At 38.8% G+C, this 18,242-nt stretch overlaps 2 protein-coding genes across 3 annotated transcripts in view; one reads left to right on the top strand and one right to left on the bottom strand.

The window, feature by feature from the left end:
• Positions 1-9,920, top strand: part of LOC139953597 (tyrosine-protein phosphatase non-receptor type 5-like) — a 60,509-nt gene extending 50,589 nt beyond the window's left edge. For both annotated transcript variants that reach the window (XM_071953066.1, XM_071953067.1), the window contains exon 14: positions 183-9,920. In XM_071953066.1, the coding sequence (XP_071809167.1) occupies positions 183-282 (100 nt within the window). In that variant the 3' untranslated portion in view covers positions 283-9,920. The remainder of the gene's footprint in view (positions 1-182) is intronic.
• Positions 9,921-10,111: 191 nt separating this feature from the next.
• LOC139953600 (uncharacterized) lies at positions 10,112-18,150 on the bottom strand. Its single transcript, XM_071953070.1, has 6 exons — positions 18,071-18,150; positions 16,024-16,201; positions 15,249-15,576; positions 14,439-14,526; positions 13,712-13,808; positions 10,112-13,016 (listed from the first exon to the last, which is right to left on the bottom strand). The coding sequence occupies exons 2-6, from the start codon at positions 16,175-16,177 to the stop codon at positions 12,886-12,888; spliced, it is 798 nt and encodes a 265-aa protein (XP_071809171.1). The 5' UTR covers positions 16,178-16,201; positions 18,071-18,150; the 3' UTR covers positions 10,112-12,885.
• Between the last annotated feature and the right edge of the window lie 92 nt (positions 18,151-18,242).

The following is an 18,242-nucleotide window of genomic DNA, read 5'->3' as shown; positions in this document are numbered from 1 at the left end:
CAGTTTCCCTTGTTTGTTAAAAATAAAATACTGAGCGCTTTGAGACACGCCTAGGGGTGAGACAAAGCCCATATAAGAACTGCGTATTATTCTGACATTATTTAAGCTATATCATTGGACACAAGAACAAAGCACATGTTTATTCTATTTACCATCCTCCTTGTTTAATTTCGTCTTTTTAGGGGAGGAATGATCCAGACAAACGAACAGTACGAGTTTGTCCACCAAGCCCTCTGCATGTACGAGAAAAGACTTCCCGAAAACGGATCAACCACAGACTGAGGACCTCCGACGCCAGCGCACCTGTCAATCACCCGTCACCATAGCAACCTAGACTTGTTTGTTGTGCATTTGATACTCCAGTGATGTATGACGGTACATTTCTAAAAGATTGTTTACAAATGTGTACTGCATGTGATGTCATCACCCAATGTTGTTGTTTTTTATGAAAACTGTTGGTGAACATTTATAGAACGTTTTCCATGTTTGAACTTCTCAAGTCAAACGTTACTCATTATGTGTCAGTATATGACAAAATGCGAGTTGTAATTGTTACTAATGCATTAGTGCACCCTCCTACTACAGTACCTGGCTGTTGAGTGGTTTTGAAGGATAGATGCACTACATGTACATGCTAGCCTACAATGTGATACAGTGTGGTGAATGCGTATTATGAAGAGTAGACAGTCAACCCTCCTACTATCTGACCATTCAATACCATCCATGGTTTTTAGTTGATTATGTACTTTACCAGCCTGCATTGTGATATCATGTGTTGGATGTATCTACAAAGTACACAGTCTACCCTCCTACTATCTGACCATTCAATACCATCCATGGTTTTTAATTGAATATGTACTTTACCAGCCTGCATTGTGATATCATGTGTTGGATGCATCTACAAAGTACACAGTCAACCCTCCTACTGTCTGACCATTCAATATCAGCCATTAGTTTTGACTGATAGATGCACTACATGTATGCCAGCCCACACGTTGGAATTATGTGATGAGTGCACCTACTCATTACATGGTCAACCCTCCTACTGTCTGACCATTCAATATCAGGGACTGGTTTTGAAGGATAAATGCACTATGTCAGCCCGCACATTGGTATCATGTGATGAGTGCATCTACAAACTACATATACACAGAAGATTTTGTGCACAGTTTCTGCTATACCCAATCAAAATAGTAAAGCTGAATACGTCTGAATGGTTTGTCAACTTATGGACGACAAGTAGGAGGGTTAAATATTTTTAAGATACTAGCAAAAATTAGGAGGGTTAACTATCGAATGTCAGTTGATACACACTTCTATAAAGGTACACACACGTAGCAGGGCCCAACTTCATAAACCTTGTCTTCTCTCAATGGATTATTGGCTCCACATTGATTAAGTCCACTTTTCTGTGAGTCCTTGGCTTCAGAACCTGAAGTTATGAAATGAAAGACAAAGACACTATTCATGCCTATGCCCACGTAGCACTTATACAATAAACATTCATTATTTACTGCCTTTAACGAATTCCAAACAAACTTTGCACTGTTGAAAAAAGCACATACCAGTAATTCCCCTTCTTCATTCATTCAGTAACATTTCTTTCAATGCTGCGTTTCATTACAATAATGCGCATAATTTTTTGAAATTACCCAAGTAATACAGTAGCATGAGATATGAAATATATTTTGTGCACAGTGATACAATAGTAATCAGCAGATAAATGACAACATTTAGGTGTAAGGTTAAGCAGAGTGCTTTTGTACCCTAACCTCTTCGTCTTATTCTTATGTCTCTGCTATTGCTAGCCAGGCCAATTTCATGGCTCTGCTTACCGCCGAATTCTGCGCTTACAATCACCATTCGCCGCTTATAGCAAGCGCCGAAATTTCTGCGCTAGCTGTGTAAGCGTAAAATGCCTTGTAACGTGGAGAACGCTCGGCACAAGCCAAAATTCCCAGCTAACCCATGAAATACGCTTGCTGTAAGCACAGAATTCCCTGCTTCCGTAAGCGCCGATTCTGTGCTTACGGTAGGCAGAGCCATGAAATTGGGCCCAGTAGTAGTTGGTGACGGAAGTGGGGGCAGAGATGAGATCCATGGTCTGAGGCTCTCTGCATTCACAGGTGTTGGGACCTGCAGTGTGTCCCCACTTCACCAGGGCCCAATTTCACAACGCTGCTTAGCGGCTGATTTTGTGCTTACTGTGTGATTTCCATTTCATAGCACTGCTGACCTTAAGCACACGAAAAGGCATGCAACCTTCCAGTGCTTACCGCACAAAAATAGATGACATCACAATGCAAATCCATGGTAAATGCGCGATATGGCCGCCTAATTTTTCTGCTTACCTGTGAAATACGCTTGCACCTTAAAACACGAAAATTTGCTTACCGTTAAGCAGCGCTATGAAATTTGGCCCTGGTCATAATTCCCCTGAATGTGATGTATTCAGCCACGTTTCCCAACTCATATCTCTAGTAATTACAAGAATATAAAGAAAAAACTCTAAAGGCTGTGTCCAAATTGATGGCTTCAGCTACAGCTACGGCTGTTGCTAGGGACACAACGCATGATGATGCGGTGATCCAGTCCAAGCCATAGCCGCTGAGTTCAGACACGGCCCAATTTTGTTCATCTACGGGTTTTCTTATACATGTAGGTAGATTTTACAGCATTTGTGTGTTCTATGGGAAATCCTGTAGTTAGACAGATACATGTAGGGGTGGAACGAGGTAGTGAAATAGGGTATTAAAGGGAAGGTAAACCTCGGATTTTGGAACCGATTGATTGTTTTAATCCCACATAAGCAGGCCCGTATGCCAACCTCGTTCCCAGGGGTGATCGATCTCGCCGCGCCATTTTTTCCCCAGCATGCCTTGCTCGATCATAACCCCTGGAAGTGTAACTCGAAAATATCCAAATATAAGGGATTTTACAATTAGTCCTGTGGTTGATCCGTTCTGTGTTAGGCGTTAGTCGCGCACATGCTGGATGCGCTGTGTGTAATAAAAGTCATAAACTTGCCTTGGTGTTCAGCGTTACGTGACAAAAAAAGTGAATAAGTACATCTTTATACGCACGCGTTTCGGCGTACAGAGCTTTTTTGAGACGCACGGCGTTTCAAATTTTGCGCGTATATGATAGCCAATCAAAGACACGGATCGGAGTTTCCCTCCCAGGGGTTAGAGACATACACAGAGATAGCGTGATACGGCGCGCTGCCCATGGTCGCGAGGTTGCTCGTATGTATATGTTTTTAAAACGGCAAGGGCACCAAGACATTTTGAACTTGGTAAAGGGCACCCTATTGTTCAAGGGCACCAAGTCATTGACCAGGGGGCGTGGAGGCAATCGCCTTCAATGCCCTGGACATCAACAGAATACATTTACTTATCATTCAAAAACGCTGATGCCCTTTAGTAGCAAAACTTATCACCTTAGACTTTGAGCACGAATGGAAATCACTTTGCCGTGCCAACTGATCATGCTCATGATTTCATCAAGTCTAGTGGCACAAAAACTTGCTAAACACAGAAAAGTGTTGCTTAGCAGAATCAGGTTGCCAGTCCATAGTTTGCACTGTTGTGGCTGGTACCCGACTGCTTAGCAAAGACATTTGTCAAGGAAAATTTTCTGCTTAACAGCTTTATGAAATTGGGCCCAAGGATATGGCTCTACTTACCCTAAGAAAAGGCGCTTACGAAAGCAGAGTATTCCATGCTTACCTCAAGCGTACTTCACGGGTTGGCAGGGAACTTTGGCCTTTGGCTTGTGTGCATGCTTACTCCATGTTAATAGGCATTCTTTGCTTACACAGCTAGCGCAGAAATAAATTTTTCACTTGCGCGCGGGGTCGGTAAGTGAAGAATGATGATCGTAAGCGCAGAATTTAGTAAGCAGAGCCATGAGATTGGGCCGTAGGTTGCTGTGCGGCTGTAACCAAAAAATGTTTCGGTCTTTGGCCAGTGATTAACCAGTTTTTGGTTAGGACCGCAAAGACGCCCCTTTGTGCACTAACAAAATAACACCATTGAAATATATATAATTATGAAATTAATTAAGTGCAATGAATAAACTTTGTACATATTTGTAAATTGATTGATTCTAAATCAAAACTGTAAAATAATGCAAGATTTATCGTGAGTTAACAAAAAACGTGTAGAAAGAGTCGACTGTGTTGCACATCACAAAAAGCAGCTGCATATTGCTTCAGGTATTTTAGTTATTAAAGGGACATTACAGAATTGGTTTTTGCTCACAAAACATTTGCTGAAAGTGTAAGTACTTTATGCAATCCACCATATACATAAACTGACAAACTTGTTGAAGTTTGAGATCGATCGGCCATTTGGGTCATGAGAAAATAGTGTAAAACCGATTACACATTTTGCATGACATCGATTTAAAAACAAAAATTAAGCAAATGCTCACTGAGAAATAAACTTTAAACAGGAAATCAGTTTTATTTATTTCTCATCTTTTACGACATTTGAGACAAATATTTCAAGAGATGTTTTCTACTATCACCATTATTAGACAGTGTAAGTATTTTTCTTACCAATTCTGTAATGTTCCTTTGTTGTTATTATTATTATTATTTGTTCCCCCTTGTTATTTAATCATTATGCAGCTGACTGGTTTAGATATTTGTTGTATACATGTAGTTCATGTAAGTTGTCGATGCCAACATGTAGCTGATGTCAAAGCAAACCGGTTAGTCTTTTGGAAATTCGGCGCTTGCACGGTAAGCAGAGAATGGTGATCGTAAGCGCAGAATTTGGCAGTAGGCAGAGCCATCAGCGTGGTGCCATTCAAATTGTTTCCCCTAAAGCTGGGTACCGTTACTACAAGAAAAAACTACATTGCTTTTAAAAATACAGAACCAAATATCATGACCAATCTACTGTAAAAGGACTTACACAAAATTTATCAAACTTCGGGTATGATTTTTCATGTACAAATATAATAATTTGGGCAACAAAAGTTACACACTTGTGCATTGTAATAAGTTTTTGAGAATTTGGCTACTACTCGAGATGGTTTTTAGATGACGTTGGATGGAATATATAACATAGAATTACATGTATAATTTATGCTAATTTATGTAAATGAGGGATATGATGAAAAAGGGCCTCAGCCAATGGGCCTGTCTTTCTGATTCCATTAGCCAATAGGCATAGTGTGCTCACTCATGTTGATGTATGTTGATTCATTGTAGATTTACAACACTCTCATCCAATAAGAAACGAACTGGCTTATCATAGAAACTAGTTTTGTATCTAATCTTCACTAGACCGATCCTTTAGGCTCCGGCCACGACGCACGTGCGAGGAAGAACACGTGAGTGATTCATTGTAGATTTACAACACTCTCGTCCAATAAGAAACGAACTGGCTTATCATAGAAACTAGTTTTGTATCTAATCTTCACTAGACCGATCCTTTAGGCTCCGGCCAAGACGCACGTGTGAGCAAGAACACGTGAGTGATTCATTGTAGATTTACAACACTCTCATCCAATAAGAAACGAACTGGCTTATCATAGAAACTAGTTTTGTATCTAATCTTCACTAGACCGATCCTTTAGGCTCCGGCCAAGACGCACGTGTGAGCAAGAACACGTGAGTGATTCATTGTAGATTTTACAACACTCTCGTCCAATAAGAAACGAACTGGCTTATCATAGAAACTAGTTTTGTATCTTTAATAGACCGATCCTTTAGGCTCTGGCCACGACGCATATGTGAGCAAGAACACTTGAGCCTCTCAAATGCCTTTCTGCACAACTCTGCCGCGCGCACCAAGCATTTGCGCGCTTATGTCAGACTTTATTTGTCGGACCTTTGTTGCGATGTGATTGGTCAATACACGATGATGGGGCGGAGTGTCGGAACAAATAGGTGTCAGAAATACAGGGGTTTCGGAACATAAGGGTGTCGGAACATTGGGTCGTCAGAACATAGGGGTGTTGGAACATACGGGTGTCGGAAAAGGGCTGTTGGAACATAGATGTTAACTGTGCCAAATATAAACATTTGCTTATTGGGTGAGCAGGTTGATGAACATGGGCAATGGACGATTTTAAAGTTTGATTACAACTCCCTCTAGAAAACTGTACTCTGCATTCCTTTGCATTTAGATAATTGACATATTCATTTACCTGAATTTTGCAGTAAGTTTATTGTTGATGATGCTGCATTATAAATTGTATTTTATTACTAATGACAACTGTTTTTTATTAATATTATTCATTTGTTTAATTGTTGTTTTGAGAAAGGTTGTTGCCAATGTGTTTAGAAACCAAAGCTGATTGGGAAAAAATTATGATAAGTTTTTTTTCTATATTTTTTCTTTCTCTATCCTCGAAAAGTCAGACATAGCCTAAGGTAGCATACCTGGAATTTCATCTGTGAAAGGGCAAGGCCATTTTCATTTTTAAAAGGGCACTTGCATTAGAAAATCTTGACAGTGGACACTATTGGTAATTGTCAAAGACCAGTCTGAGTATTCTCACTTGGTGTATCTCAACATATACATAAAATAACAAACCTGTGTAAATTTGAGCTCAATTAGTCGTCGAAGTTGCGAGAAAATAATGAAAGAAAAAACACCCTTGTCACACGAAGTTGTGTGCATGCGTTTAGATGCTTGATTTCGAGACCTCAAACTCTACATCTGAGGTCTCGAAATCAAGTTCGTGGAAAATTACTTCTTTCTGGAAAACTCTGGCACTTCAGAGGGAGCCGTTTCTCACTATGTTTTATATTATCAACCTCTCCCCATTACTCATTACAAAGTAAGGTTTTATGCTAATAATTATTTTGAGTAATTACCAATAGTGTCCACTGCCTTTAAAGTCTATGGGAAACTTTTAAAGGGGCACCAAGGCCAAAACCAGCTAAACAGAGGTCATGACCTCTGTGGTTCAATGAAATTCCAGGCCGGGCGAGGCAGAGCTGAAGCCATGGCTGTTGTTGAGGGGTCCGATAAAAAAGATTAACAAATTACCTGATATGTTTGCTGCCCTCTATTGTCTCAGTCTCACGATGACGACAATGAAAGATTTTATTTTAATATGTGTAAAATATTTAAGTACAGACACTGTTTGACCACATGTCGAAACAGATATTTCATTAGAGTATTTTAGTTTAATCATTAACAAAGAATTAAATAACGTGCATGTACAGTCAAAATATATTATAAACATTATATTATTATTATATTATATAAAAAAATTAAAATGTTAAGAGTTCTATATTTATGTTTGGATAGCGTTCCTCTGATGATGGGGTATTGAATGTTGTATTTAAATAATGCCACAGGGAAAAGAGTAGATTTTGTAAATCTTTGCGTATTTTAATTTCCTGAAATATGCACTCCAACAGGTATTTCATAGACTTGTGAACAAGTCATTATTAATGATCTGCCACGGTGAGATAGTCGAGTTGTAGCGATGCTCTCGTGTGATCAATGCTCTCGCATGAACTGCTGGTTGGCGACTTCTACTCCCCATTAACTTAAATGGGACCGTAGTCGTGAAAGCAGTAGCCTTGCGGGGCGAGTTGTCTCGCGAGAGTATGGCGGGGATATTCGGAATAGAGTCGGAACACTATCACCGTGACTATAATTTTTAACTACTTGTCCACAAGTCTAGTATATCAAGGAAGGAAGGTGCCCATCACCTTTTCACCGAGGTACACAAAAACTTGACTTCACAAAATGGCGTGGCGTTTTAGTTCGTGTATAAGGAAAACCATGCAATTTTTAGGCATATTTGTGTGGATCATTATATTCTACTTTAAAGGGTCTATGTAACTTTTGTAGGACAAAAACACAATTTCTACAGATTTACACTAAACTTACACAGTTTGAAGATAATGATATTAGAAAGCTTCCCTGAAAATACTACGTGCTGAGGTGCTGTAAATTTGGGTAAATGAGTAAAACAATGTCATGAAATTAATTTTCGTCTCATGAGACGAAAATTATTTTAATCATTTTACAAGCGTATTTTCATGACATTGTTTTACTCATTTCTCAAAAACTACAGCACCTCAGTAAGTAATATTTGAAGGGAAGCTTTCCACTATCATTATCTTCAAACCCTGTAAGTTTAATGTAAATCTATGGACATTTTGAAAAAGTACCCAAATCCTTTAAATACATCTTTCTAACCATGTGCATTTCAAACTGTTTCAAACGCTTATCATAGACCAATTCGCCCGATCCAAGGCAACGTATCCCTTTAAACAAAAATAGCTGCCATTCTTGAAAGTTATCTGTAAATATCATAATTGATGCAGGTTTTATTGTTTTAGCAAAATATATCCTAATTATTTAAAGTAAAGATAAGAAAACACTGGGACCAAGTAAGAAAAGTATTTATTTTAGTTTTCCAGTTGGATATTTATTACTTGAACTCGTTAAGGAGGCTTTTTTAAAAGGTTATAGCCGACGATTTAAGATTATATGCTTATCAATTAAGAACATTCCATTGGTTATGTATTTAAAGACACTGGAAACTATCGGTAATTGTCAAAGACCAGTCTTCTAACTTGGTGTATCTTAACAAATGCATAAAATAACAAACCTGTGAAAATTTGAGCTCAATTGGTCATTGAAGTTGCGAGATAATAATGAAAGAAAAAAAACACCCATGTCACACGAATTTGTGTGCTTTCAGATGCTTGATTTCAAGACCTCAAAATCTAATTCTGAGGTCTCGAAATCAAATTCGCGGAAAATTACTTCTTTCTCGAAAACTATGTTACTTCAGAGGGAGCCGTTTCTCACAATGTTTTGTACTATCAACAGCTCTCTTTTACTCGATAACGAGTAAGGTTTTATACTAAAAATTATTTTGAGTAATTACCAATAGTTTCCACTGCCTTTAAAAAAAGTACTTTTATTTTATGTCATCATTACCTCTTACTAACCAATGTAAAGTATATTTTGTTTGGATTTGGCTGGAGTCGTTTTATGGTATTGAATCTTAGTCACTTAGGCTGCATTAACCAGAAGAAAACATGACCAAATCTTCTGAGTTATTTTATGTATTGAATTTCTTTCCTAAAGAAGGAACAAATCAAAGGACTGTATTTGGGGTTTTCTTTTGTGATTTTGTTTAACTGGCGACAGATCTCCTTCAAATACACAAAGAATACTGCAAATTTTATTCCCTTTCTTAAAAAAAAGCCAATAAACCGCAAGTGAAACTGACTAGGGAATAAATTTAATAGTTTTGGGTTGAACAAAGAAGAACTGACTAAATAGCGATAGCTTAGTTTGTAGAGCACTGTCATGTTTAAGTCCTGTTCTAAAAGTGGGATGAAACAAGTGTTCTGTTCAGTTTTGGGTATAGACTTGACCTCTCACGTCACTCGAAAACCCTAACATGATTTCGCGTATAGACAATGTGACCTCTCACGTCACTCGAAAACCAGAACATAATTTCGCGTATAGACGATGTGACCTCTCACGCCACTCGAAAACCATAACATGATTCGCGCACATGCCGCCGGGCAAACTGCCGGGCAAAACCTTTGTGTTTTGGCAGCCAACTAGAAAGTACATGCAATCTTACCATGACTACGCGTCTTTTTGCCCGGCGAAACATGACGTGTACAGTGTTTTGTCAACAGAGGGAGGTTTGAATGTAAACATAGGTCACATCGTCTTTACATTTAGATAAAAACCAATTCAAATAGTGCCTCCTTACTGTGGGTACCATATCACAGAAAGGCTAAGTTGCTTCGTTTAGAAACTTGACGTCCAATGCCTACACATATTGTCAAAGTTGCTTCAAAAAGAAGTCCCCCCCAAAAAAACAATGTTGGAAGAAAATCTTTTAATATTCCAATTAGAAAGCAATGTGTATTTGAATGCCATTTGTGCAGTAAAGGCAAGCTGTCCATTATATTAAAGGCAGTGGACACTATTGGTAATTGTCAAAGACTAGTCTTCACAATTGGTGTTTCTCAACATATGCATAAAAATAACAAACCTGTAAAAATTTGAGCTCAATCGGTCATCGAACTTGCGAGATAAGAATGAAAGAAAAAACACCCTTGTCACACGAAGTTGTGTGCATTTAGATGGTTGATTTCGAGACCTCAAGTTCTTAACTTGAGGTCTCGAAATCAAATTCGTGGAAAATTACTTCTTTCTCGAAAACTTTGGCACTTAAGAGGGAGCCGTTTCTCACAATGTTTTATACCATCAACCTCTCCCCATTACTGGTCACCAAGAAAGGTTTTATGCTAATAATTGTTTTGAGTGATTACCAATAGTGTCCACTGCCTTTAATGCATAAATATGCTGCACTTTAAATTCATTGTTATTGACCTACATTTATAAATGCCCAAACTCATATAAGTATTCAGTATGAAGATTTTTAACGATCAGTTTGAATAACAATTGACCAGGTTTAGTTCACGTACGATACCCCCCTCTAAACTTGTTTCTTGTGAAAGTTACCTTTTCTCATGCAACAAATTTACAACAGGAATACAATATCTGTTCTAACATTGGGCAGTCTTGGATCTTGCACTTTTTAAGAGAGCAAAAGTAGTTTTATGTTAAATAAAAAATCAAGACATAATAGTTTGTAAACACAAGACACATGTTCTGTTTCATAATATACTTTATTCATGAAAAAAAACCAAAAAAAAACAGACAAAATAAGTCTTTATTTACAGTCCATGTTTCAAAATCTAAATGTTCCATCTTCCTTTTGAGTTCCACTTTAAATGCAAATATATGCAAAATCATGTAAATGCATCAGTTACTCACACAACTGTCTTAAGCAGAAGTTATTTTGCTTAGCAAAAGTAGCAGGGAACCAGTATTGACTTGTACATTGCATTTGGTTGGTAACCTGTTGCATCTAAGGTTGAGCTTATTAGGTTTTATGACAGTGAACCTAGCTATAACACGAGTCATCATACTTGTGCTACATGTTGCCTAGTCGGCCAATTAGCTTTCAGAGTCTTGTTTTTTTAATGAATATGTATGAACTTAATAATATGTATCGACTTGTGAGCCACTCAAAAGAGAGTACTATGTATGTCAGATGTAAATGTGAGTAGAGAACATAGAGTTATATATAAGAACCAGAGGGCGCACTGGCCAATTTACGCAGTCCGGTATGCGCGCATGCGGCCATTTCTAAGTTGAAAAAAACAGCATCGCACAGCGTGTGTTGTGCTGCCATTTTGTAAGTCGACAAAGCAATAGCGCGTAGCGTTCAATAAACACAAACTCCAACGTGTACTTCATATATTCAAGGCGCGTACAGAATGGCGCGCGTGTCTCCTTGCGGTCTTGCGCGTTTGTGCAAGCAGCATCACCAGTACGCCCTCTAGTTCTTATATATAACTCTATGGTAGAGAATGGTTACTGAAGCGTTGACAATCACTGTAGTTAAATCCTGAAGAGTAAATAAATGCAAATGTGGATCTGAGAAACTGGAATAAATTAATGTCTGAAATTGTTTTCCTTACCACCTAGACTGACTTGATAACAAGTCGCTAGGCGCTGCCTATTTGTTACTAACACACATTCTGCCATTCATGCAACAGTCACAGTGCTATTATATTATACACATGGAACGGTCATAGGTAGCACGTGGCAGCTAACTGCCACTGACTCACACACACATACTGGGATCGAGGATGAGTGTACCGTCCCCAGAGCTACACCGCGCTTAACAATTACCGACTTGATTTCAAGACTACTTACCACCTGTAAACCTTAGGTCTATAACAGGCCTGTTTGAAAAAACAAGGGCACCAAGGCATTTACTCCTTTGTAAAGGGCATCCTATGAGAAAATTGTACGTTTCTACTGGGGCATTTCAAGGGCACGAAGGCGTTGACCAATTGGGGCATTGAGGCAATCGACTTTGTTACCTCTGTGAAGTATCAGGCCTGCTATAGACCTCTGATGTATCATACCAAAAATTCACTCTTATGCGTGCCTTGGGGATAAAAAGTTCTATTCGTCGGGGCTAAGCGGAAGATAAAAGGAACATTCCATCTATCAATGTGTGAAAATATTCTCTGAACTGTCAAAACATTCATCATTTGTTTGATATACCATCCACTTAGACCACGGTGCTGTGGCGCAATATCAAAACCAGCCAATCAAACCAGGAACACCAGAGCGAACCCCTTGTCTTTACGATAAGTGCACTGGGTTCTTATAAGTGTGTTACACAGCTCAAGGGAGCAGAACAGCTTTACGCCCCATCCGAAGGACAAAGCATCGTTGTTAAGTGTTTTGCTGATCAGAAACACCAGGGCTGAGTCCGGTGCTCTTAACCACGACATGCCACAGGATCTGTTAAGATTGTTTGTGTCACTAAACCACCAACTATACCACAAGCCCGTCTCTCTCATTAGCGATATGCTTTTCAACAAAGTAGCCAGCCCCACAGCTTGAAGGGAATTTTGACTTATTTTTAGGTGTTTCAAGTTTAGTAACATTTGGAGAGCTGACAACAGCAAAGTCAACTGTTTACTCCCCTATAGAGACCTGGAATTTCATCTTTGAGAGGGCAAGGCCATTTTCATTTTGCAAGAGGCACTTCCATTGGAAAATCTCAAAGTCAATGGGAAACTTTTGAAGGGGCATCAAGGCCAAGACCAGGGGCTGCGGAGGCCATGGCTTTCGAGCCTGTGTGTAATTCCAAGCCTGGAGCTGACCACAGACAAAGTCCAACGTTTACTCCTCTGCTACTTTAAGAGTGGTTTGCGCTGTTTGGATGACGTCGTTTTGTCCTGGGTCTTAAGTCCACATTTACTCCCCTGCTACCTAAGGAGTGGTTTGCGCTGTTTGGATGACATCATGCTAACCTGGGTCTTAAGTCCTGTTTACTCCTCTGCTACCTAAAGAGTGGTTTACGCAGTTTGGATGACGTCATTTTGTCCTGCGCCTTGAGTTTGCGAACGGCTTCCCGAATATGTTTTGGTTGTAAGGGTCCAGTGTCACCCCACCTCTCAAGAATATCCAGAGCTGTATGGAATGGATTGAAAATGAAGAAGAAAAGCATAACATGACACAGGAAAAAAATAATTTTAATGGGGAGGCAATAAGATTGGGTTACTAGTGTTGACGTCACGCCTACTGATGCTTAGTCGTGTCGCGACTACCCATTTTCATGTTGCCACGACTACTAAAAGAGAGTCCCAACTACCTGCTTGGTGAACTAATTGTGTCATTCATGACTATTCATGACAACATGATTTACTTACGTAACACAATCTTTCAAACTTTTCAGTGTGAATTTTACTATATTGCTTCTACGGAAAACAATGTCCTGCAATGCATCTTGGGAATTAAAAACTAGTATTGACTAGTGTCAAAATTGCGCAGTTGAGTAGTAAATTTCACTAGCCGCCTAAGTTTAGGAGGCAAGTCCGAGATTCCAGCAAGCCATGACTGGTCATCAGCCATGGCTTACAGCCAAGGAGAAAAACAAACCACATTAATTTTCTCGACGTGACTGTTTGATAATTAAGACGGTACTTTCAACTATTTTAGATTCACCTTACATTTTTACATATTTATTCTGATGATAACCCATTTTGCTAATCAGTATGTTTCTGAGATTAGCTATTTTTTGGGTAAAACAACTCCATAAATTTAGCCACGGTAAGGGGCTTTTATTCAGAATACTCACAAAATAAAACATTTATAAATATATTTACCTTCCTCCACTATTTCTCCAACATACACTTTAGCTATTCCTGACATTGCTATAACCACATTGTGAGATGCACTACATCCCGTTATGGACTGCATGTACTGGAAGAAAAACAAAGAGACAAAGTACATCAAGTCATATTGGATGATATTGAATGGTCAGACAGTAGGAGGGTTGACTGTGTATTAAATAGACAGACAGTAGGAGGGTTAACTGTGTACTGTGTAAAATGCATCCACCACATGATATCATATTGCAGGCTGATATAGTGCATCTATCATTCAAATCTACAGTGGATGATACTGATTTGTCAGACAATAGGAGAGTTGACTGTGTATTAAATGGACAGACAGTAGGAGGGTTGACTGTGTACTGTGAAGATGCATTCGCCACATGACATCATTTTTATTTATTTTTATTTTTAGTTTAGACTTTTTTATTCCAATACTGGCAACAACAAACAAATGTATCAAATGTAATTTTAAGCATTACATACAGACTACAACATCAATTGAAACATATTGACCACAGTGGATGATATTGATTGGTCGGACAGTAGGAGGGTTGACTGTGTACTTTGTAGATACAATCGCCACATGATATCATCATGCAGGCAATATATTAAGAGTGGAGCACCAGTCACAACAATGTCAACTTTATGGACTTGTGGATGTTAACCAGTTTCTGCTAAGTAATATTTTTCTGTGCTTAGCAGGTTTTTTTGTGCTTACCCTTTTGACAGCGGCCTTGGGGAACGAGGCTCTTCTGTATACTTCATAACGGTTCAGCTGTTCTTCAGACAAAGAGTCAACTAAAATTCTGAAATAAAACACAATTTTTTTAAATTATTATTTTCCTTTTAATCAACAAGGCCTGCTTAGAGTCAACAAAGGTGATTGCCTCCATGCCCCCTGGTTACTGACCTGTGCCCTTGAAATGCTGCAGTTGAAATTTACAATTGCCTCATAGGGTGCACTTTACCAAGAAAATTCTTTGGTGCTCTTGCCCTCTCAAAAACTAGTGCTGCACGAAAGCTAAGCACAGTTTCATGCTCTGAGTTGTCAAACTCCCATGCCAGTTAAGTTGTCAACCAACCGTTCTTCTAGGATCAAACACTACTCAAGAGAGATTTACAAATGTACACATGCCTTACCTGACCGTTCCTTTAGTTTCTCTAGTTCCTATAGTTTTCAAAACACACTGCATACAAAGCTGGAGAAGGCACCCCAAAAAGATGGTTCCTTCTCCAAAATGCTAAAACATCTTTGTTCCCTAACTCACTGTTTATTCTACCTCATTTCTTCTTCTATTTGCTCTTTCTGCTTTGCCTCTTCCGCTTCGCTCAGAATGCATCCCTAAAAAAAATATGGTTCCCCTCCCGAAATTGTTCAAATGTCTTTTACTTCTTGACTCACTGTTCTTCTGCCTCATTTCTTCTTCTATCTGCTCTTTCTGCTTTGCCTCTTCCGCTGCGCTCAGAATGCACCCTTCAAGGTTCCCTTCCCGATAATTTTTAAAACATCTTCTATTTCTAAACTCACTGTTTTTTCTGCCTCATTTCTTCTTCTATCTGCTGTTTCTGCTTTGCCTCTTCCGCTGCACTCAGCGACCGTTCCAATCTCATCCTCGGCTTATCTTCCTCCCCTTCTCCATCAACATTCTCCTCACTGAGCTTGTGGTCTCCGTCTGGCCCCTTCGCCTCATACGTCTCGATCTGCTTGGATTCACCTTCTGCAGCTGAGCTGCTAGTGCTCGGGGTAGCTTCGCTTGCCCCTCTTTGGTCGGGAGGGGGTAGAGATTTGGCTTTCTCCATGGAGGTACTCGTAAAGTCGCCTAGTGGAGTCAGGAGACTGTGGTGTTCGGGACTACCTATTGTATACCCAAAAGTCAAAAGATACATTTGTAACCGTGTCAGATATGATATTTGCAATACTAATAGTGTGCATTAATAGTGCGCCATGCCTGTCATAAATGACACTCCTGTGCACTGAATTACCAAATCTGGTCGCAATGACATAGAGCTGCTTAAGCGAGAATTATTGCTTGACAATATTTCTGCTAAGCAAAAAAGAACGGGATACCAGTCATAATGGTACATGTGACATGGTATGTTGCCTGGTAAACTAATTCTTGCATTATAATTATTTTGTGCTTGGTTTCTTTTTGTGCTTAGCAAGCTTTTGTGCTTACAGGCTTTATGAAACTGCTGAGCCCAGTGCACTTCACTGACTCAACCATGGAGGCCTCCATGACTTAACCAAGACAAGTTTAGCAACATGCATTGTGATCCATCCTGTAACCACTCCATTTTCTCACCGAAATTATCAAACTTTGGTCGTTTATGTGGAGGCGGACTGTTGAACTCATCAGCGGAATCATCGCTTGCGCTGGTACCACTCGTGTCTAACATTCTCTTTGTTCCATGGTCGGAATCCGGGTCCTCCGTTTTAACATATGAAGCATCATCCATGCTTTGAAGTTAGTGTCTACAAATCTGTTTTCGATCAAAATAACACATGCATGAAAATTATATTATGAGAAAGTAGGATTTGAAACTTTGCATGGTGGAGATAAGATATAGAAGAGTTTGCGGTAACACCATGTAATAACAATCTCTAAATGAGTTGGGGTGGTTCTGAAAAGAACCGTTGAGTTAACTCGACGTTTCGATCAGTATGCTCTGATCGTCTTCTGGAGAATATATTTTATAGGAGTGAATTTGAATGAGTTTTGTGATACTTCTAGATACTGCTGTAGGGTTCGTTTACTCCTAGAACTAGTATAAGGTTTGTTCTGCTATAATCGCAATGTGGACCCCGATAGCAGGATGAACCTCTTAATTATAACTCTACGAGGAGGTAGGTAGGAGGATACACCCATTTCAGCCTCCATAATGCTATACGTTTTTTTTAAAAGGTCATTGATAGTTCAAAGTATGTTGGTCTTCAGCCAGCAATAACTTCAGTTTCCTTTATAAAACCGTGTGAATACTGGGGCGCTGTACTCCTTTTTTGGTTTTAATTGTCATATTATTGGTTGTACTTGCTATATTTTATAGACCGTAGATAGTACGATAGTTGCTGCTGTAAGTGTAACGTTAACCTCCTCCCGTACGTTATCGCAACTAATAGTACGCATTATGCCATTATAATTCATATCATGACATAGTCTAATACTAATAGTAATAGTACTCAATAGTCATACACAACGCGCTTATGAGTCAACTCAGTCCCAAGTCAACTCGGTCCCAAGTCAACTCGGTCCCAAGTCAACTCGGTCCCTATGGTTGACGGGAAGTATGTTTTCTTTGAATTGGAAAAAAACAACTAATGTTTTTTGCCTTTGTACATGAAACGGGATAAGTGTGCACATCTTCGGGGTACAATATTCGATGCCTCCAATAGCGACCCATTTGTTTCTATATTCAACATTTTGAAAATTACCGATTGTGTTGGCCAAAAAAAAAAGTCTTCAAATGTCTCTTTGCTTTCAACCAGAGTATTGTTTTCTGTATGGCTCTCAACAATTCATTTACTGACAAACATTAATAATTGAATCCTCTTTGATTTCTTTTCAAGTAACTTACATTTAAAATTGAATAATATAAAAACAGTTCTATAAAAAATTTCAAGTTAACGGATCACCAAGTTAACGGATCACCAAGAATAATCAATATCCAAAATCTACAAATTAATAATAATAATAATAAACAAGACTTATAAAGCGCATTTTACAAGATACAATTAAAAAACTATTAGAAAATTAATGTTTGGTAGAAAATAAATCACAAAATATATTATTGTTCAAATAACTTGGGTTAATTTCGGTCCCTTCCCCGCCCTCCCTCCCGCGCGTGCAAGCTTCCCTGTCTTGGGACCGAGTTGACTTGGGACCGAGTTGACTTGGGGCCGAGTTGACTTGGGACCGAGTTGACTTGGGACCGAGTTGACGGGGACCGAGTTGACTTGGGACCGAGTTGACCGGTACCCTACACCACTGATTGACCTTTTTACGGAAAATTACATGTGAAAACTTCTTTAAAAAATCCAATGAAATTTCTAAGTCAATAAGGAAGACTTTAACACCAACAATAATGGGTTCTGGTCAAGACAATGTTTGTTGTTGTTGTTGTTGTATAATTAAAGGTTTGTATTGTAAATGGTTGTTGATATTGTATTTTTGGGGGTAAACAACAAAACAAACTTCAAAAACAAGTACAAATTTTAATTAGTAAATTACAAAAAGTAAAGTAATCTTTATAAAATCTATATATCTTCGACCCGTAATTTAACCCTTAAGTTCACATGTACAAATTCATCACTCTAAAGTGTATTTATTTTTAGTAATTACAAAAGAAATTTACCCTTTCCGTAAAGAAATAATGTCGTCAACTTCATCCCCATCACATCACACACACATCAATATTGACAAGAGGTCAAAGGTTGGGCATCTCACCCACACATCCTCGTACGACAACTATGTTTGTTTGATAATCAATGAAATGTTTAATTAATAAACTGTTAGCAATTATTAAT

The sequence above is a fragment of the Asterias amurensis genome, chromosome 22 (assembly GCF_032118995.1).
Source record: "Asterias amurensis chromosome 22, ASM3211899v1".
In the NCBI taxonomy this organism is placed as follows: domain Eukaryota; kingdom Metazoa; phylum Echinodermata; class Asteroidea; order Forcipulatida; family Asteriidae; genus Asterias; species Asterias amurensis.
The sequence above is the reverse complement of the archived record's forward strand: the minus strand, read 5'-3'. Positions and strand labels throughout refer to the sequence as shown.